Below are 23,467 nucleotides of genomic sequence, written 5' to 3' on the forward strand. Positions count from 1 at the left end.
TATTCATTCATCGTCATATTCCAAATTTTGAAATTTTGAATTTTGAATCTCTTGGCTCAATCGTTTATTTTAGGAAATGATAACTCTAGAGACTTATCATGAGGTTTCCTAAAATTTTATCTCTCTTATTTACGCTATTTATTGCAAAATCTATTTCTTATAATGAAATGTTGTGTAGGTATGGCGACCCCAAAGGCGGGAGCATCCACCAGCCGCTCGGCTCTCATGAAAGAAGATCAGAAGACCGAAGAAGTGGAGACCAAGATCGTGTCTAAGTGGAGCAACATTGGAGATACAAACTTGGGGAACTTTAGCACGAAGAAGATCCGAGAGGTCCCTTACATCGGCAAGCCATCACCTGTCGCCCGGAGAATAATAGAGAGTGGCATCATCAAGGCGGCCGGTTTTCCTCCAGCTATTCAGTGCCACGAGTTGATGATCGAGTGTGCCCGTCACTACAATCCACAGTCTAGGACAATTGTGTCCAATGAGGGAAGCACTTTGGCGTACCTTTCAGAGGAAGCCATAAGTGAAGCCTTCCATCTTCCAGAGCACAGGGACATGATATACAAGAGCATTGAAGGAGCCAGATCAGTGTACGATGATGATCCAGATGCTTGCCTAAGCATAATCAACAAGAACTGGCTACTCAAGAGTCGTCCCCGTCTGAGCAAAGTACCGAACACACCACACAGGATTGATTTCCAGGAGGAGTACAGAGATTTGATTACCATGCTCAACAGAGTTACAGGAGCACCTCATGCCTTCTATTTTGAGAAATGGATGTTTTACTTCATCCAGGTGATTGTTCAAGGAAAGGGTACAATACATTGGGCTAGGATAATTAGCCATTGCTTAGACGTACAGTTGAGAAGACTCAGGGCTACTAAGTCCTTCCACATGAGTTCATACGTCATCTATGCCTTAATCAGGAGTGTTGAGTACGCAGGACTACCTCACAGAGGAGTGATTGGAAGAGGACCCGACGAGGTCAGAGCTTGTGAATCCTATACCTACTTGCATCATCCGCCAGGGAAGAACTACAAGTTAGTCAATGATACTTTCATGATGAACATCACAAGGACGTTGCAAGGAGGGATTCACAACAGATTATCTCAGGATGCCCAGGAATTCATCGAGAGGTACGGTGCTTGGTTCATTCAGTTTCCCAAGTTCACTTACATTAGAGTGCATGGATGTCCTTTACCTCCATACATGTTGCCGAGGTACCCGACAGACAGAATTGTGTTACTTGAAGTAACAAGGCAGTTGGCAGCATATGTGAAGGCATTCAGACACAGACATCAGAATGGAGTTTAGGTACCTATTATTTTGGGGAATTCAGTTGAGGTATGTCCTAATGTCTTAGCCATGGATGACGCAGAGAAGGAGTTAGCTTTGTATTCTTTTTCATCTTTTGCTTGGAGGAATAGTTTTGATCCACTTGGACATTTAGAGGAGACGGTCGGTAGAAGATTTAGACATGAGCACCAAATTGAAGATTTTATGATGAATCTCCTGGATGATCTCGAAGTGAAACGAAAGATACATTCTAGATTGCCTTTGGATTTCATCAGGAAATGTAAGATTTACAGAGTGGCCGACCAAGCTCAGGACAACGGCAGGCACATCCAATCTTCATATGATAGAGAAAGCAAAACAATAAGTTTGAATTGGAATGAGCCCGAGGCCGTGGATTTAGATGATTTGATGGCACCAGTCTTGTCTTGTACTCGCAGATGGGTAGACGTTCAGCATCAGAAATTGAGAGAACAAGGCATAGCTATGTCTTTTACTTTGGAAGAGAAACCAGCCGAAGGTGGAGCCAGTGTTAGCGAAGGCAATCCTAATCCTAGGAATTCAGGTGAAGGTAACCTTCGATGTGCCAGTGAGGGCAATCTCCATTCGAGGGGTTCGAAGAGAAAGGAAAGATCAGAAAAGAAAGAGCCTTCCAAGAAAAAGTTAGGTGCCAACAAAGATCAAACACCAGGTACTTCTTCCAGACCAGAAGATAGAACAGTTCGAGTAGAAGAGTCCATGGAGTCGATGGTACAGAATGACAGACAGGAGGAGGGACAGGCACAGCATGTTTCGTCAGATGGATCTCTCCAAGACTATGATTTAGAAGAAGATAATGAAGTAACATCTCCTCCCAGACAAGAAGAAATAGTTCATAAAGAAATTCAAGTTCAAGAGACAAGATCGAATATCCCAGATTGGTTGAAGGAAAGATTGACTAAGGTGATCGTAATTGAGGACGAGGACAGTGCAATTGATTTAGAGAGCCTTGTTGGACGTTCACATATGACAACAAAGAAGAAGAAGGCTACAAAGATGTCCAAGATGATTCGAGATGAGACTGGATCTAGAAAACTGCAGATAGCTACACCGGCAGCAGACAAATATGAGGGTGAGATCCTAGCAGAAGACTATCATATACAGACTATTGAGTTAGGACCATCCACAACAGAGCAGACTTTAGATGATGCCACCGACACATTTGAGGCATTGAAGGACAAGCTTAGAGAAGAAGTAGAAAAGAATAGAAAGCTTGAGAGAGAGGTCGGTGCATGGAGGACTTATTTCAGTCACATCAATGAACCTTTGGGACGTCAGGATCCAGTTAGATCACCAGTGCAGGCATTGCCCCTTCAATCGATCAATGAAGCAGAAAGATTCAGGAACCTGGTCCAGCGTACATGTAGTTGGATGGATAGATCTCATACAATGGCCATAGAGTTTGTTACAAGGATGTCGAAGATCATTCATCAGGCTATCCAAGTTCTTGAGATTATTCACAGATTGATGGCAACAGTAGCTGCATTTGCCCATACCAAGGACGTTGTCATCCCTGTCTTGAAAGTAATAAGACACACATCCAGAAGAATTTTAACGCAGGAGAGGATCTTAGAAGGTGATTCTCACAGTTTGTTTCAGTGGTCAACCTTACTCCATATAAAGAGTGTTCTCTTCGAGGACATCAGTGTTAGATGTGGCCAAGTTGAGGAGGTGATCAATCCGATCCAGGACAAAGTATTTGAGGTACTTCGTACCATTCTTGGCAGAAGGATCGAGGTCGAGACAGATGTAGATATACAAGAATTTGAGGATAGAATCAAGATCATCTTTCGCAAGGACGCAGATGTTACAGATGAGCAGTATGATCAGATGTATGCCACCATGCTCCTGATTGATAGAACAAAGGAACTTGAACCTACTTGGGACGCAGCTCTTCTAGATGCATTCGATCAGGTCATCCACTTAGAAGAGAGTATCAAGAATCTTCCCGAGATTCCAATCACAGAAATCGAAGGAATCGTGACAAAATTCATTGCATATGCTAAGAAAGAGAATTGGAAAGGGAATAAAATTCTAGATGAAAGGTTGTTACAGATGACATGACATCTTATTTCTCATTGATTGATACCTCCTAGATTTTTGTGCCGAATTTAATATTTGGCTATGTATTTAATATTGTTCAGTAAAAAGGAGGTCATTTGTAACAAACCCTAATTAGGGTTTAGGTGTCATGATCTTGTCCGTTGATTTATTTTCAATCTGGACCTTTCATTGTAACTGGGGATGCTATTTATACCCCCATTTTTCATTTCATTTGGTAATAGTATAATAGAGGAATAGAGTAATAGTCAATAGTTGATGTAAGAGAGATTAGAGTTAGAAGCAATTTTTATTTTGTAGCAAGATTGAGTCTTGAAGAGAGAAATTCAAGCAATTGTTGTATATGATGACTTGGAAATCAATAAAATATTGAAGTTATGGTGTTTTGTTGCAAATTTCTTGAGTTATCTTCATGGTTGTTGGATGTACTTGAATCACGCTCAATCAAAGTAGTTTGTTAATTTGAAAGACTAAGTGTGGGATTTGATATTTGGTAGGATTCGCAATCCAAACCATTTGCTTCTTGCTGATTGTAGGAACGCCTTGCGTGGTCGACTGGAAAACATTTTGAGTCCTTAACCTTCAAGCATTTTCGTATCTAGGATATGTACCTTCGTAGTAGTGTCCTTGGTCTTTGATGCATTGAACATCATTATTACCTTAGAGGATCGCACTAATTTCAATTGAGTTGTTATCTTATGGCAAAATTGAAGTTGGTTGAGTCTTGCCAAATCTCATTCATGCTAAGTCGTTCATAGGGTTAGGCTAGATTAGACCTCTCAAACCTATCTTTTTTTTTTTTTTTTGAAAGTTCCTTTAGATTAGTAAAATCTTCGAGCCTTTGGAATCCGTAAGACGCCTTGGAGGAAACAGCAAATCACATCATACCACTAAAAAGCTTGTCCACACGTGGAGACCCCACTAAAAGAACCTTGGAGTCCATCTAACTGATCCTTTTTGCAGATCTTCAGCAGTTAGAGACTATTTTCTCAAGAGAGGATAAGATACCTATTGGTATTTTATTCTGTGTATGATTGTGTATAAAATACACGTCAACAGGAACCCACTTACAGAAGTGGAGCCAAGAGACCCCGAGGAAGAACTCAACCTGGAAGAATATGGGGCAACCCTGGGACCATGTTTAAAAATGGTACTGAAGATAGAGGATCTATTTGTCATCGCGTCCGGGGCAATCTATTTGTCATCGCGTCCGGGGCAGGCGAGATGGAGGCTAGACCTAACTCATTATATCGGGTGATTCCCAACTCGGCTGGTCCACCGGAGATTGACGGAGAGAAAGTAAAATGGTACCACCAATACGGGGCCCGGTACATTGACAGCCGCTACAAGGGTGTGGGACCCTCCCCATTGGTGGACAAAATATGGGATCTAGAGTACGTAGGGACTTGTTGCACCCAAGAGTGCTATAGAAGATTGCCACATGTGTGTACTTGGTTGCACGACTCAGAAATAAAAGTGAGGACACCCAACAATACACGAGGAGTGAAAAGGAGCAATGAGGAGAGAGACCCGAAACCAAATAAGCAATGGAAGGAGGACAAGGGGAGGAATGACGTACCAAGGAAGGAATGGAGGAAAAGGCAGGGCAGAAGGCTGGGGAAAAGAAAACAAAAAAGACAAGGGAATTTCTTGCACGCAATAAACTCGATCAACCAGCTAGGGTCCACATCAAAAGGCACAAGCAGGCCAAGCAGCACCGAGGTAAACTGAAGGCAAGGAAGCTAATATTGAAAAAACTGTGCCAGACAAAAGAAATAAGACGACTCGTAAAACAAGGGGTCTTAAAAGCTGAAGAGGGAAAATATAGGGAAAAAGCAAGGAAGGCCAAATCTGCAAGTATTAAAAAGTTGGAATGTCAGGCAAGCACAAGTAAACGTAGTAAGGAAAAATTAAGGGTACTGAAAAAGCAAGTATTTTATGGTAAATTAATAAAACATGTTTACCTAACCCTAACCCTCAAAAAGAAAAGTGCTTATAAAAGTTGCTAGGAGACCCCATTAGGCACAATGCAGGAAGGAGAGCAGGATGAACCTGATAGCCAGACAACATTGAGCAGAACTGCTGGTACGGACGCAGAAGGAAGCACGAGGGAATTGACCAATCTGTACAGTGTACGGATTACGCAATTTGGAAGACAAGAGCGTGAGAAAGGTGTGTCGTACAGCGTACGGATTACGCAACAGGTTATACCGTACGGCGTACGGATTCAAGGAACTGGAGAATCACGCAGGAACCACGGAAGGCAGGCTGAGCCGTACGGTGTACGGATTGCAAGGGGTGAACGACAGGTTGTTCTGTACGACGTACAGATTCAGGATACCAGGGAGCCAATTGGGAACCACAGGATCATTGTACGACGTACGGATTCAGGATACATGAGATCACCGTACTTGACCCAGGCACGAGAAAAGACCACCGTATGAAACAACAGGCACGAGAAAAGACCACTGTACGATGTACGACTTCCATCCAAAAAGTGTACGACATACTGCTTATGCGTACGGACGTGTACAGCGTTCTGTGTACATTGCCTTCGCGTACGGAAAACATTGCAAAAAACGGAGTGAAAGACCGTACGATGTACGACTTGGCCGTACGGACAAGACACGAAGGAGGGGCATATCTCCACCATACGGTGTACGGTCGATGCAACCCAACACAAGCGGGAGCAGGAGAAATCCGTACGGTGGCAGACAGGGAAACATGACGGCAACAATAGGCCTGTACGGCAAGCGTTTGGCGAGGCAATCAAAGCACGAGGGTATAAGAGGCGAAAGACAGAACACAAGGAAGGGTCCATACAACTGGGAAACTGGAAGTGACATAATGGGCCACACCAACTGGCGAGATAATTTGGCAGACGGTTATAATAAGGACGCAGGAAGGGATATGAGCAAAAGAGCAGAGAAAGGCAGTTGCAGTACAACCATGACTGCCATAGAGCCTACCAGTAGCAGGAAAACCAGGAGCAGACCGAAGACAATAAAGGACCCAGAGGAACTCACGGCAGCCAATGTAGCATTTGAGAGTGTGACTGGCAGTGAATGCCGTACCTAGTGGGAGGAAAACCCTCCAGACCATGTGATGAAGGAATCACTTAAAAAAGCACAGGTCGACCACGCTGTGCAGATGCCCATATTTAACATCAAAGAGTCCGAGCCAGTCCTACGGACCATGGTATCTGGTTATAACCCTCACGAACGAGCTTCGGTCGTCCAGTTCCAAGGGCACACAGTGCGGATTTCATTCAAACCTGAGGATTTCAGGCGCGTATCTGGCATAGCGGATAAAGGAGTATCTGCTGCCAAACCAACCAAAAACCTTACCAGAGAAAAGAAAAAATGGTTGATAGACTTGGTGTGCAAAGACGGTCTCATAGAAGACCAGTGGAAGAGCGTCTGGGCCGATAGCAGGGGAATGAAGCGTAGTTTTATCACACCAGGAGAATGGAGGATGTTGATGGACCTGGTAAAAAGCCGCTTGACAGGAGCCAACCGGGCCTCAGACATCGCCATATGGATGATCAGGTTAATGAACGGGATCAAATGCGGAAAAGTGTACAACTGGGGGCAACTCCTGGCAGAACGCATTCACGACTTCCTGAGATTAGAGCACAAATTATTCTACATGTGCCATCACGCCATCAACTTGTTCCTGGATGCCGTACGTCTACAGGTACCGCGAAAGGATTGGGGGACGTTTGAACCTCAGGGACGGGTCGAGCCAAATAAACCCACTATGTACTACTACATTCACCTGGACATCCTTGGCGACACAGCGCAACCCACATGGAAGAGGAGGAAGCTAGACACATTTGTGGAAATTGAAGAGGTTAGCAGTGCCGAGGATTCCGAGGAGGCAGAGGAAACAGAAGAACAGGAAAGTGGGGATGAAGGGTTCCATCTGTCGGAACACACCGCCATGGAGGAGGAAGAAACAGAATCGTGTCAGCAGGAAGAAGATGAAGAAGAGGAGCAACAGGGGGGACTGCGGGCATAATGGAAGAGCACGAGGGTAAAGTTTACGCCCTCAAAATTAGCCTCGGCACACCTCGTGCCTCAGGAGGCACTTGCAGTCGCCAACCCCGTAGGAGATGTATGACCTGTGGGGGCACTATTCCAGAAGATTAGCGAAGGGGAGCCGTCGGCACAACGACGAGTATCGTTGCCACATATCAGTTTAGCCGTACTGGCAGCAAAAACTGGTACGACGAAAGTAGGAATTGGTACGATGGCAGCAGAGACCGGCACAGTGGCAGCAGGAACTAGTATGGCGGGAACTGGTATGAGGGCAGCAGAGACTGGTACGACATCAGCTAACTTAGAGGCAGCCCTGGGTACTATGACAGATGAGGATATGGATGCGTCGCTGGACGGGTGGCTAGGACAGTTCGTGCTTGCCCCACACTTGCCCCCCTCCCTCGCACCACATAACATGGCTATTAGGCCCGATGTGACTCCAGATAGCAAGGTCACTATCCCAGATGAGGAGAGACCCACTGATCAGACGTAGCAGGGAAAGGACGAGCAGAGCAGTGGCCTGGAGGGCACTTTCAGTGGACTCCATATCACACTACCTGATCCGAGTGACCCAACAGGCTCACTCAGACGATTCCTGACGGGGCTACAAGGACTCTCGGATGTTGCACGCGGCATGGCTCAGTTGACTGGATAGATGGAGGTTGGTAATTCAGCCGACACTACACAGCTATGTCATTTTATGGCATAGGGGTGCAAGGATGAGTTCCAGCACCTCGAGCAGTAGGGATGGCTGGATAATAGTACACCTGAGATGATTCAGAACTGAACCCACAGGTGCGTGATAGGAGGCTCAGGTACCTTAGGCACCACTTTCCGCAGTATGGAGGGAACTTTTCGCGAGGTGTACATACAGATGCAGCAACATCAAGTGGAGAAAGAGGCCCAACCGATCTACATAGTAGCCCTGGAAAAAGAGAGCAGGAAGCAGATGGAGTTGGCTACAATTGGAAAAAGCTTGAGGAAGGAGATGGAAATGAAGATGACTACATATGAGGCTTGCTGTAGCATGCAGGAGGAGGCACAAGCATTGGCAGCCCAGGTGGCGACGCTCACTTCACAGCTGGAGCAAAAAGAGGGAAAGCTGAAGGAAGTTGTTCACATGGTAAAGAAAGCACGGGAACGACAGTTAATGGCAGAAAAGAATCTGAAAACTCAGGTCGGGCAGCGACCTCAGCCTACTACCACTACAGGGACGCCTCCTCCCTCTTCTCAGTCTTAGCCATGTTTTATTTCAGTTTCTCTTGTCTGAGTCGTCTGGAAGACGACTACGTTTTTGGGGGGGATAATGTTAGGGTAAAAACGTATGTTAGTACGAATAATAATTATAAGTGTGTTATGTGTGTTTATGTTTTGCTACTGTCGAGAGGTTCCCGTCGGGTAGTTGGGAGTTGGTGACGGTTGGCAACTTGGCCAACCGTCGAGTCTATATAGTGTTTGGTTGGAACCTCGGCAGGGGATGATGTATGAACCATTGGAGACATTGGAATAAAGATATAACTTTCTGGTCTGATTATTATCATCTGTCATTCGTGTTATGATGTACAATTATTCTGTTCTGTGAATGCTTAGTATATGCAGGTACTGCTGGGTTATTGATTATCCACCACTATACCTTTAGGACTAAACAAAACACTGGATTGACAGACAACTTCACACAGCTTTGATTGTCACATAATGACGATCAGCTCCAATGTTTGTCCAAACAATCCTGCAAGGAGCTTCCGAAGCCACACTGTTTCTCGAGCTACTACACATGCTGCAATATATTCGGCCTCTGCAGTGCTTAGTGCCACTGAAGACTGCTTCCTGCTACATCAAGAAATCATGGAAAACTCCAAGCTAAAGCAACATCCAGAGGTGCTTTTCTTGTCAACTATGCTTCTGGCCCAATCAGAATTAGAGTAGCCTTGTAGCTTTAGATCTACACTGGAAGAATCTCTTAAACAATGTCCAACTGTGCCACACAAGTATCTCAAGATATGCTTAGCTGCAACTAGATGAATTTGCCTTGGTTCACACATGAATTGATTGAGGGCACTCAGTGCATAGCAAATGTCTGGTCTGGTATTGACTAGATACATTAATGATCCAATAAATATTGGTACATAGTAGGATCTACTAGATCTTAACTAGCTGCAAACTCACTTAACTTCTTCAAATTTGTTTCCATCGGTGTAGTCATAGATTTGCAATCCACCATCCCAAATCTCTTCAAGATATCTATAGTATATTTCCTTTGACTTAGAATAATCTCATTGGGTCTCTGCCACACCTCCAATCCTAGAAAGTAATGCATAAGACCTAAATCCTTCATCTCAAATTCAGAAGCTAACTCCTTGCATTTGACAATGAGATGATCTTCTCCAGTAAGAAACAAGTCATCAACATAAAGAACCAATATTAGAGTCTCACCATCAATTACCTTGAAGTAGAGATTTGAATCTGCATCATTCTTGGAGAATCCCAAGCTCATCAAGTATCGATCAATCCTCTCATACCAAGCATGAGGTGCCTGTTTAAGGCCATACAATGCCTTTTTCAATCTGCATACATGTGATCCCTTTCCATGAATCACAAACCCATCTGGTTGTTCAATGTACATTTCTTCTTCAATTACACCATTAAGGAATGCTATCTTTACGCCCATTTGGTGTAGCTTCCATCCTTTAGTTGATGCAATAGCAATAATACTCTTGATGGATGTATACCGAGCAATAGGAGCAAAGGTCTCCTCATAATCTATTCTCTCTTTCTGAGAGAATCCTCTAGCCACAAATCTTGCTTTGTACTTTTCAATGCTTCCATCAGTTGTATGCTTGATCTTGAAAAGCCACTTGGAAGATACAATTGATTTCCCTTCTGGTCTATGTACAACATCCCAAACATCATTCTTGAGAATGGATTGATACTCCTTTGTCATAGAATCTTTCTATTCTTGCTAAGTTGATGCTTCCTCAACACTGGAAGGCTTAGACTCAATGATATGGCTGATTGCTGCTACATAGCCTGAAAAATTTTGTGGTCTTTTGCTTTTTTTGAATGTGCCTCTAGGAGCTGCATACTTTTCAGCATCTTGCATAGTCTGTCTAGCCCATAGAGGTCTCTTTCTACCTATAGCAATATCTCTTGGACCATCAGTAGTTTCCAAAGGCTCAATTGGATCAATAGCCTCTTCAGGTTCAGTAGTCTCCCTCTGAATCTCGGGAGTATGATCAACATCCATGTCCTGAGGAGTCTCCTAGTCTTCATTATCTATCTCCATGTATGAACCTTTAGATATTTTGAATGCAACACCTTCTTCAAAAATGACATCCTTGTTGATCTCTATCTGTTTCTGCCTGGAATGTAAATTCTGTAGGCTTTTGAAGATTCACTTTAACCCACAAATATTCCTTTCTTGCCAGTTGGTTCTAACTTAGATCTATTATCATTAAGCACATGAATATAAACAAGATGACCGAATATTCTTAAATGACTAACCTCAGGTTTCACACTTGTAAATGCTTCTTCAGGAATCTTGTTTTCCAATATTCTATGAGTTCTTTGGACAACCAAAGACTCTCTTGACGAACACCAATCTCTTGGGCTGTTTTGATCCTAGAGTTCTTTGGCCAAGCAAGAAATTTTCCCTCAGAAAATGCAACTTGATATCCTTTGTCTTCTAAAGCTGAAATTGATACAAGATTCCTCTTGATTCCTAGCACGAACAAGACGTCACTCAAATGAAGAGGGATGCCAGAATCTAGGTGAAGAGAGGTGTTTCCAGCACCTTATATTGAATAGCAAGCATCATCTTCAATTACCACTTGAAGATGAGTTTTCCTTTCTATTAATTTTGAAAGATATTATTTATAACTGTAATGTGACGTGAAGTGCCACTATCAATCAACCATGTGTGTAGTGCCCCCTTTTTAGCAGACATGGATTTTTGGATGATTAGCCTATCATTTCTGACCCTCATAGGCGAATGAGGATGGTTAGAGGGTGTCCTGAGGTTTGTATCATCTCCATTGTTCAGTATGCTTCGGTTTGGTCTTCGTTCGTTATCATTTGGAATTCATTTGCTATACGTTTGCCATACTTACTATTAATAGTAAGCAAGAAGCTCATAGAGAGGGGACCTTTCTATTTTTAGAAAGTGCTTTTGGTCACATGGGGAAAAGCAGGATGAACTTCTGTTTCAGACAACAAATCAAAATGTTGAGTATTTTGGGAGTTATGAAGATTTTAATGGCAAAATTAATATTAAATCATTAAATGGATTATTATAAAGTTAAAATTTAACTTTATAAATTCACTTAAGTTGAGGTTCAAGTCATCATTGAAAGGGGGCCATTAATACAATTAATTATGGGGTCCATTATTAATGAGAAATTAAAAGATTTCCTAAGTCTAAATGAAAATAACATTTTAAATGTTATTTAAATTGCTTTATTGGAAATCGAACCATGTGGAGAATGTAAGTGTCTTCAAGCTAAATTGAATTCATTATGTGATTGTTATTTCTTTCAGCTTGATATTGGAGAGCATTGTGATTTGGAGAGACCAAGGGTTTCTGCAAGTTTTCAGAGCTTTTTGGCATTGGAGTGGGTAGCTACTTCATTGTGACAGCTACCTGAGGTGGTGAAATATCTTCCGAGGGTTGCTTTTGAGTTGGCTGTAACCAACAGTCAAATTTGTGCAAATTGGAGAAAGATCGATCAAGGTTTATGATCAGATTTTTTGTAAGTGTAGAATAATTATGGGGCTGTGTTAATTCAATGCTTGGCACAGTAATTACATGTCGTGCAACCTTTTCACACTCAGTCGTACTCTTTTCTACCCTAGCCATACTCTTCTAGAGGTGAAGCGAATATTTCTAAAGGTGGAGAAGTTAATTACTGCAGCAGGTTGGAATCTAAATTAGACCCAGCAGTGCCTGCCAGCAATCAGGTTTTAATTTAATGAACTTCATCCTCCATTTGGAAATGCATTTGGTTGTAAGAATTGTTGAACAAGTTCAATGAAGGAAGGAGAGGTTGCATGATAAATGTTTGATATAATGCTTATGGCTATAATCTTCATAGATAGCATAACAGTTTGCATGCCAACTATTTGAGTTAATGTCTAGTTGCTGTAGGTGCATATTTACATTGTGTGGGTCATCTATTTGCATTCAAAAAAGACAAGAATAGCATTTACATCTTACTTATTCAATTTAATGATCATTGCAAGCCTTCAAACTTCATTTGCATGCATCAAAAGTAATTGCAAACCAAACTGAAGTTAAAACAGCAAGTACAAATAATGTATGCAAAGTATTTGACAATATTCCTTGGAGTTCAAATAAGCAAAAACATTGCTTGATAGGGCAGAGATGAGTAGAAATCCACTTGAATTATCTCTTGATTCCTTCAGAGGAGAGACATCATTCATATCCGCAGTAGAGGCATGATGCTTTGGTCTTGTTGGACAATCTTTAGCATAGTGACCATACTTGTCACATCTGAAGCACTGAATATGGGAGAGATCCTTCATCTTCTTTGATTCAGGAGCAACATCTGATTTCTTGTCTCTATTCCTCTTGAAATTTCCTTTTCTCCCTTCTCTTCTTTTCCTCTTTTTAATTTGAGCAGCAAGAGCATAATTGTCTTCATTGTGAGAGCTACGACTAATACCTCTTGCTGCGAACTTGGATTCCTCTTGAATGCAATCTGCTCTAAGATGATCAAACTTTGGTAGCTTAGATCTTCCACTAATACTTTGGATAAAAGGCTCCCAAGATTAAGGAAGACCGTTAAGTGCCAACATGACAGTCCCTATCTTCAACTATGTCTCCAATGGCATATAGTTGATCCTTTAGTTCTGTAATCTTCATGAAGAAAGAGATGATTGAATCTCCTTTAGCCATCTTGATGTGATGAAGGTGTTGCCTTAAAGCAAGAGCTCTGTTGGTGTTATTGATCTCATATAATCCCTCCAAAGTTTTGAACATTTCTCTAGCTGTCTTCAACTTGGAGATAATAGGCACAAGGTGATCCTTCACGGAATCAATTAATATCTTCTTGGCCTTCATGCCATTCTTCCTCCATTGTGTTTTCTCAGTCTCATCAGAAGGCTTAGGCACTTCTTTCTCTACGAACTCGAGAATATCATTTTCTTCTAATGTAATTAGGACTCTAAACTTCCAAGAGGTGAAGTTAGAGGCACCATCAAGTCTATCTTCAACCTTGAGTCCGTTCACCATTTTCAATGTTAAGATAGATACCCTAAGAAGAAGAGAAGAATATTTCGCTGTAAAAATAATTCTGGTCACGATCTTTACTTAGACCCGCTCTGATACCATGTTAAATTTTGGACCAGAACTTAAATATGCAGAAGTACAGAATTAATATTTCTTTGATATTGTATTAATCTGAAGCAATATATCAATATGTTGAGGATATCGATTTCTCCCTTAGACTCTAGTTTCCTCCAATATGATTAATTTGGTTATTTGTGTTTGCTGGGTGCATAAGTATAGCATATAATTCACACAGATCACACGTATGTGCACAGTGAATATTTTCTACGAACCACACAGCAATGTATTTCTCAGGCATCACACGAATATACACAGCAGATCATTCACAGGTATCGCATGTATAAGAACAACATATCACTCACTGATCGTATCTCCTAATGTCCCCGATTGAAGGGATAAAATACCCATTCAAGAGACGTGAAAAGTCATGACCCCAATCGGGTTGACACATCAAGGAAGGGGTGTGATCCACTAACATCCGATAGACAACCATTATTAATCATCCATTAACAAATGGATACTAACTAAAATAATCATTATGTAGAATATCGAACATGCAAACTATTAACTATAGTTAGTGAAATAACAATAATGAGATCGCTGATATAAGATAGCGATGAATACGGTATTAATAATAGTTAAGATAGCAGTCAGGGGAAAGATATCTCCTGCTGCTATAACATCAACATTTTGAGTGTATGTACTCAAATATAGTCTAATTGTACTCACATCTAGAAGCACTGGTTGGTTCAAAAATTAGATAACAGTCCTTTGAAGATTTGACACCTTACTTTTAGTTTTTCGACTATGCATGTAATGGAAGTATCAAAACATTATAAGTCTTACAAATACAAAATAATTCAATATGTAGTAATAAAATTGAAAAATATTAAAATCAATGTTTTAAAAAATGTAGATTTAAATTATAGAAAATTTTACCTAGCCTAGAAATTGTCTTTTCCAACTTACATATGTCCTGAGAAAGGAGTTCTCCTACTGCTCATTTATAGATCTCACTAACTTACATGATCTTTCCCTTAAGTGTGGTCTTGGCTTCATAGCCTCTCTTACTATGTAGAAGCATCTCATAACCTCCTCACCAACCTTGAAGATGTTTTGTCTAGTGGTGTTCAATTTTATCCTTAATTGGCCTTTGCTTGACCTCAATGTAGGCATAGTAAAGTCTAATACATTCCTCAGCTCATTTGTGCCCCTATATGTGCAGGGCTTTTCTTCATTGACCATAAGAAGAGAGAAAAAAATGGTTTAATGACTTATAAGCATTAAATAGGATAAAAATAACTCTATACTTAAATAACTCTATACTCATAAATGAAGATAACTAAATTTTAAAATCACTAAAAAAATGAGAAAAAGGGATGTATGTCATGTCCTCATCTTTTTGATGCAATTCCCACATTGCATTTGATGAATAAAGACACTTAAAAATTTCTAAATGTCAAAAGTTAATAAGGAAAAAGTAACTTTTATAAAGTTACTTTATAAGCCTAAGTTTTTTTTTTTTAATAAAGGCTTATGTTTTAATAAAGTGGCTCAAATCACTTAAATGACATGGCATGGTGGGACCCTTGTCATTCTTTAAAAGCCTTTAAGCCTTTAAGCTACGTGGACCTAAAAGATGCCAAGGAAGATGCTTTTTTAGTTGGATATTCCATTTAGGGTTGCACCACTCTTTGGAAAAGGTTATTAGACATTTTGGACGAGGGAATTGGCATTATGTTATTATTTTATTTTCTGATTTTCTCAGCTTTGCATTAGCAGCAGAAATTGCAGGAGTTTGGAGGACGTAAATCCTCAGATCTGCATTGGTAGTGGAGGTTTACCCACTTATTTACCCACGTGGGACAAGGATGTGCCTTGTCTAGACCCAATGGGGGTCAATTTAGCAATAAAACCAGCCCAACAATCACCATTAGGTATGATACATTAGTTCTGACCAATTTATCTTGAAATTGCAACAAGTGTGGGTTCCATAATTGCAGCCGTACCATTCCAGGCAGTGCCATACCATTCTAGAAGGCTGTGTATCAATTTTAAATTAAATGGAGGGTTCTAACTCCATTTCTTGTGCTTGATCTCATTCTTGGGATTAGAAAGGGGTAGTGTGGAAGAAATCACAGTCAATTGACTAGATTTGTGATCAGGGTGAGCAAAACAGTGGGAAATGAAGGTCAAAATTGTATAATTTTGCCTGGCAAAGGTTGGATTTCCAGCTGGTAATTGGGTTCTTGCCCAATTTGTTCTTGGTAATTCATCTTATGGCAGAATAAGCAGATTGGATCCACTGATCTGCTTCTACATCATCCTTCTCAGCTTGTATCCATTTTCTGGATAGCAAACCAGCCTCAAACCCTAGCACTGAATCCTTGGTATGTTTTCTGCTTGTACATGTGAATGTTATTTCACTTCTAGATGATTGTAATCTGCTGTCATATAAAAAATCAGAAGCTGATCTCTTGATTACATTTCTTTTTTATGTTCTTTCTTGTCATATGTTGCAAACCCCATCACCAAAAAACAACACCAAAGAAACAAACGCTTCTGCATCTTCTGTCTAGTCTCTAAGAACACCAAAAGGGCTCCAAAATATAGTTTTTTAAATTAAAATTTAAACAGGGCAGCAAAAGACCTATTTAGGGATCTTTCAATGTACATCCACAATCTCCTTTGTAGGGGTACAACATTGGGTCTCACGAAACACCTTGTCTACAACATTGATTGCAGCATTTCTCCTAGAGTAGGAGTTGGGACAACTCTTATGCTTGCTTGCTAACATTTATTTGCTTGTAGTGAATATTGGTGGTTGAGGAATGAGTTCACAAACACATTATGCTAGGTTAAGTCAGCTCCTTGTCATCAACTTTATTGTGAATTGTCTCTTTAAGGAAGCACCCAAACAAAAGTTGTAACTATATTTGTAAATGTTGCACTTATTCTCCACTTTTGGATTGGTCCACTCCATTTTTGACAATATCCCATTACTTTAAATTGTTGAGTTTTTAGCTCGGATAGGAACGTCCGCACAAGTTCAGTGTGAATTTGCAGGGAAAAGTTCAGGTGGTTTGAATCAGTCTATCGTGTATTTCACTTTAATTGTTAAAGTGAAAGTCTCTTATTTAGCTAAGTAAGTCTAATAAATTTTAGATAGTCACTAATGATTGAAACTTATCTTCCAAGTCATCTTTGCCATGAGATAAAATTTCTGTTTTGGAAGATTATATTTTTAGCTGAATTAGAAAGATGGAGCAAGATAGAAGACTCTTAAGCATTTCATTTATATTATCTTTCGAAGTATGAAAATACTAAGTTTTCTGAAGGATTGGAAAATTGAATTTAGTGTACAATTAATTTTCGTGCAACTGTGAGTTATATCAGTTTTTCCTTATATGATTTTCGAGGAATGAAAAACAGGTTATGAGGTGTAATTACTTGTGTATGCTTCCATTTTTGTTTTTGTAGTTTGAATTTCAATGATTTGTGTCATCAATTCAATGTTTTCAAAGCATTAGGTACTTGTCATTGTGATCAGAATTTTTAAGATTGTATTAGAGCACAGGAGGATTTTCTTGAGGAATTTGCACAATTTATGGTGGACAATTGCTGTTTTCTTTGTTGAAAATTTGTGGATACTTTTCATGATGAATTATGGCCTAGTTTAGGTGAATAATGTTGCAGCCAGAATTAAAAAGAAATTACAGAATTTTCGTGGTGAAATATCACGAGCAATTTTTTGCTGGAAATCGTGAATTTTTCGAACTGAAAATTGTGATTGTTCTTGCAAGTAAAAATCGCACCATTTTTATAATAAATCATGTGCTTTGTGCTTCAATAAATCACAATCATCAAAGTTGCAATATTTTTGGTGTATAGTTTAAAGTCTTGATTGTTTTTGGCCATTTAGAGTTTTAAACTTGGGTTTAAGATTTTAAGGCCGCAACTAGGGAAAAAAGTGATGGCAAGGGCAAACTTCTCATGTGCAAACTGTGGTTTGTACCAACAACTAAGGTAAGGACAATAAATAACCCATGGCTAGGGTTTACCATATTGACAACTAGGGTAAGGACCATGACTAGGGTTTGCTAGAACAACAAACTAAAGTTTGTGAAAGAAACAGTTTTTTTAGGTCATTTTTTAAGGATTTAGAAAAGTGGCAGCTTGAACCTACAGCTAGGGTTTTCAAGGAACCAACTAGGGCACCTGGTGAATCAACAATGGATTTTTTAGGGTTTGAAGCAACTAGGAGTATGAACTAGGATTTGAAGAAAAGATAGTGTTTATAAGACGTGACCTAAGTCTTTAGACAGAATTGGAATCAAAGATCAAGGGTAAGGGAAATGATGAGGTAGGATCCTCACAGCCATGGAAAACGAACTCAAGTAAAATCTAGTGTTTTAGTTATCATGTGTTTGGTAATTATGCATCACAATATTGAGACAAGAAGTAGAGGAATTCTAGGAGGAGGTAGCCTCCGTGAGTCTGTAGAAATTCAGATGGACGAGTTTGCTACCAAGTTTGAGAGGGAGTTCTCAATGGTTTCTTTTTTTGTTTTGAAGAATGCTAGGTATGTGGACCCATGTAGGCATGTGACATGAACCCTAAAATGCTTTACCAATTTTAGGAAACATAATTTTGAAGTTCAGATTGAACTTAGTGATGATGCCAAGTATTCACTAGGAGATGGTACCATTCCCTTTTGACTTTATGCATGCTAGGCACACCCACGAAAAGTAATCAAGGAGCCCGACAAGTTGAATTTACACTAGCTTGCAAATATGCATCAAGAAGCTATGTGATAATTGCCCTTGCAGATATTTGATTGTCAAAGCCAAAATGTTTGTAATAATGTGTACTTAAAATTTTGCTGCCTTGTTTGCATGCTCTTTAAGTTTGGTACTAATTTTTTTGTTTGAAAGAGTGAGATAAATGGTATTGGGGTTTCTTTGCTGATTTTTCATTTTTCCTTGTCACAGGGCTAGATTTATTGCTGCAGAGGAAAGTACAGGTGTCACATTTGATGATTTTGCTGGACATGAATACGTCAAGCGCGAATTACAAGAAGTTGTAAGACTTTTGAAGAAAACTGGTGAATTTGAGGGTACTGATGTGTATTGCCCCAAAGGAGTTCTTTTGTTTGGACCTCCTGGAACTGGTAAAACTCTGCTAGCAAAGGCTATTGCTGGGGAAGCAGGCGTTCCTTTCTTTGCTGTCAATGGATCTGAATTTGTTGAGGTTGGTATGCCAATCTATCTCTTAATGGTTGTGTTTTTATTATTTTACAATAAGAAGGCGATATCATACAAAATTGGAAATGATACAAACTCAGGCATTTGGAAAAGCTCTGTTTCCCTTCTCCATCTGTGTAGCCATAAGTTTTCTAAGACACTGGCTTTCCCATTCCTTTTGAGTTTATATCTGAAATTGAATTAGGGTCCAGTTCATTGTTACATGGCATATACATTCTCTACCAAATGGGTTTTTTGTCCATCTTAAATAGCTGTTGGTATCGCTTGGTCTGTTTGCGAATCAGCTATGCTTTCTTCATTTAGACATTGAATGATGAAATGCTTTTGTTTTGATATGTAACATGGATGGAATCTATTCAATTTTTCTTTTCTTAATGTGAACTTTTTTTTAGTCTGAAAGGATTCTTTATGATTTCCTGGATTTAAATTCTCCACCCATTAGGCGCAAGCACAACAATATATTAGTGAACTCAACATCCAGTATTCTTTTTAGATAACTCTGTGGGGGACTTAATGGAGATCTTGCTCTTAAAAACAAAATTTTCTACATCTTGCAATAACAAAGTGATACCTAGCTAACAAAATGGCACTTGAACCCAACACTTGAAGCAACTATAAGAAACCTCCTTATTGTGCAAATAATACAATGCATATGCCATGCTGTCTTATAGACCAGCCAAAGTAAAAGAGAAAATAAAAAACCCAAATGGTATATTCTCCCAAAAAATCTAATAAAACCAAAGAAAAAACCATTGACTATCATCACACATAACTCCATAAACCCCCCCCCCACCCTCTCCCTGCTCATAAGGATGTACACAACTAGTCAATGTACCACAAATAGTACAATGCATATGCCACGCTGTCTTATAGACCAGCCAAAGCAAAAAGAGAAAGAAAAAACCCAAATAGTATATTCTCCCAAAATCTAATGAAATTAAACAAAACCCATCAACTATCAGATCACATAACTCTATCCCTCCCACCCCTTATCACTGCTTATTAATACGTACTCACCCTGCTCATAAGCACATACACAACTAGTTGATATACCACCTTCACAATGTTCACTGCTCCCCTTAGGCCTCCTTGAGCCTATCAGTAGTTTGGAGACCTTACCAATGATGGAAACTAGAGACCATTATTGAGTTCCCAATGAGCCTTGTCCCTATGAATAGAGTCGTTACTCACTTGAATCCTCCCATAATCATGCAAAAAATGTAAGCCTGCCATAACCTTATGCATGTAACAAAAAAATGCCCTCGACATCAATTTCTCTTTTCAAGGCTTCAAGCTCTTCCTTTCCCTCATGTAGCACTATGGAGGATGTTGAATCGTCTCCTTGCACATACTTTTCTGCCAAACACTCTTTGTCACTCCAATCTGTAATGTCCCCACTTTGGAATAGAATTAAATAATAGATAATAATAATATTAAAATTGAAAAGAATAAAAATAAAATTTAAATTAAAATATAAAATAATATAATTGCAGTTTAATTAAGTTAATGAATGGTCAAAAGACATGGAAGGAAAAGTTGTGACTCCCTCAAACATGTTAAGTTCTTTCAAAATTCTGTGATCAAAATAGAAGAGATGGAGATATGATCTGAAAGTTGTATTTTATCTGCTATAGCATGTTTTAAAGATGCACCACACTTATCAATTTCGGTGTGTACATCCTCCTCAATGTAAGCATGCTATATAAGTGGATGAGGGGTTACGTAGTGAAGAGATATGTCTTCCCATGTGGGAAGACACATCTCTTCCCTACGTACCTCTCACCACAGTATATAAACTAGTCATCGTTTACTTACCCGATCGGAAGGAGTGCGACTTGTTTGAGAATCGCTTTACCACCTGATACCATGAATGGTGTAACCGTTGGTCAAACACGATAAGTTAACTTTGGTTTTATTTATCATTAGTTAATGTTAACATATTAGTATATGTAATCAAATTAATATATATATATATATTGGAAGCATGAAATAGTACGACCGACGTTACAAAATTAACACTCCCTCTTAACTAGGGAGGACACATTTCATGTTAGAGAAAACATCACAGTTCATCCATTGATTGTGAAGAGAGGAGATATCACACCATAGTGATATTCAGAGATATGGCTCAACAATGAATATCAGGTCTTATGATACTCACCATAACTTATAGTTATCAAGTAAGGTATGTGCACTGCCATCAAGTCACATGATGCCTACCATACTGATAATGATTTCATGGCATGTCCACGAATATTATGTTCATAATATTCACTTTGAAGATCTCTATCATAATTATGGTTTATTTAATGATATCAACCAACAAATATCTACCATAATGTCTCAGAGATATATATATACTATCATGACATGTCCACAGATATCAAGTCACATGATATCCATCAAGATAGTTAAATTGATAATTGTAAAATTGTCACCTTACAATATCAATTTGAATCAAGTGCTCATTATTGAAAAGTTGTCACCCTTCAATAATGTTCACAGAAGGCCCATGCAGTCATGGAGTCACACACATGACAAATAAAAGAGTTTGCACACTAAACATCTTTAAATATATTAGTATATCAGAATAAATGAGACTCTATCTCAAAATTAAATAACATTTTCAACCATACCAAGTTTATCTCTAAAGTGTTCAATCTTGATCCTAGAGAGAAGCTTGGTAAGAATGTCTGCAATCTGATCACCTGTACTAATATAATTCAGTCGGATCACATTCCTTTCCACCATATCTCAAACATAGTGATAAGGAATCTCAATGTGTTTAGACCTGTCATAAAATACTGGATTCATTGAAAGCTTGATGCAACTCTGATTGTCACAATAGATGATAGTAGGATTTAAGGGCTGACCAAATAGTCCTACAAGCAATTTCTGGAGCCATACAACTTCTCTTGCTCCCATGGAGGCTGCAATGTATTCAGCTTCTGTAGAACTCTGAGCAATTGATGACTGTTTTCTATGTATCCATGAGATCATTCCTGATCCTAAACTAAAGCAACATCCTGATGTGCTTTTCCTGTCAACTATGCTTCCAGCCCAATCAGAATCAGTGAATCCATGTAGGTCAAGTTCTACATGTCTATATTTCAAACCAAAACCAATAGTTCCTCGAAGATATCTCTGAATATGCTTTGTAGCAACAAGATGTATTTCCCTGGGTTCACACACGAACTGACTTAGTGCATTTACAGCATAACATATATCAGGTCTTGTGTTTACCAAATACATCAGAGATCCAATAATCTGTCTGTAGAGTGTAGGATCTGCAAACTCTGATTCTGCAGCTGTTTCCTTTAGCTTGTGCAGATTTGTCTCCATAGATGTGGTCATGGATCTACAATCCAACATTCTTAATTTCTTGAGCATATCAATGGTGTATTTTCCTTGATTAAGGATTATACCATCTGCCTACTGCCAAACTTTCAATCCAAGGAAGTAGTGAAGAATTCCTAAATCTTTCATATCAAACTCAGAGGCTAATTCTTTCTTACATCGAGAAATACAATTATCCTCTCCTGTGATTAGTAGATCATCAACATAAAGAATAAGAATTAATAATTCACCATTGATTACCTTGTAGTAGAGATTTGGATCTACTTGATTCTTGAAAAACCCTAATTCCAAGAGATAGTAATCAATTCTTTTATACCATGCTCTGGGGGTCCTGTTTCAGTCAATAAAGAGCTTTCTTTAATCTGCAGACATGTGATTCAGCCTTATGAATCACAAAACCTTTAGGTTGCTCCAAATAAACTTCTTCTTCAATCTTACCATTCAGCCTAGCAGTCTTGACATCCATTTGATGGACTTTCCATCCTTTGGATGCTGCAATAGCCAAAACTGCTCGGACAGAAGTGTATCTGGCAACAGGAGCAAATGTCTCTTCATAGTCAATACCTTCTTTCTGTGAGAAACCTCTGGCAACAAACCTTGCTTTGTGCTTCTCAATGCTGCCATCTGTTGCATGTTTGATTTTGAAGATCCATTTAGAAGATACCACAAATTTGCCTTTAGGCCTAGGCACAATATCCTAGACATCATTTTTCAGAGTTGACTGATACTCTTCTAACATAGCATCTTTCCAAACTTGATGCTTGAGCGCATCTCCAACACAGAAAGGTTCTGCATCAATGATCTCACTCATCAAGGCAGTATAATTGGAAAATAGGTTAGGTCTCTTACTTTCTCTGAAGGTCCCCTTTGGAGCAGCATAATTTTCAGCTTCTTGAAGCATCTTTTTAGCCCAAAGTGGTCTCTTCCTAGTTTCGGGATAATTTTCTTCTAAGGTAAGCCTTGAACTTCATGCTCAGCATCTTCAGGGGTCTCTCTCTGAATCTCAGGGGTGGAATCCTCATCCAATCTTGTAGGAGGATCTTGATGTTCTAATTCATTAGAGGTTTTGGACCTCCTGAATGCTATTTCTTCCTCAAAGATGA

At 39.6% G+C, this 23,467-nt stretch overlaps 1 protein-coding gene across 2 annotated transcripts in view; it reads left to right on the forward strand.

Annotated features, from left to right (window-relative positions):
- Positions 1-23,467, forward strand: part of LOC131057366 (probable inactive ATP-dependent zinc metalloprotease FTSHI 4, chloroplastic) — a 205,404-nt gene that overhangs the window by 53,279 nt on the left and 128,658 nt on the right. For both annotated transcript variants that reach the window (XM_057991512.2, XM_057991511.2), the window contains exon 4: positions 18,735-18,993. In XM_057991512.2, coding sequence (XP_057847495.2) covers positions 18,735-18,993 — 259 coding nt within the window. The remainder of the gene's footprint in view (positions 1-18,734; positions 18,994-23,467) is intronic.

Source organism: Cryptomeria japonica, chromosome 5 (assembly GCF_030272615.1).
Source record: "Cryptomeria japonica chromosome 5, Sugi_1.0, whole genome shotgun sequence".
NCBI lineage: Eukaryota > Viridiplantae > Streptophyta > Pinopsida > Cupressales > Cupressaceae > Cryptomeria > Cryptomeria japonica.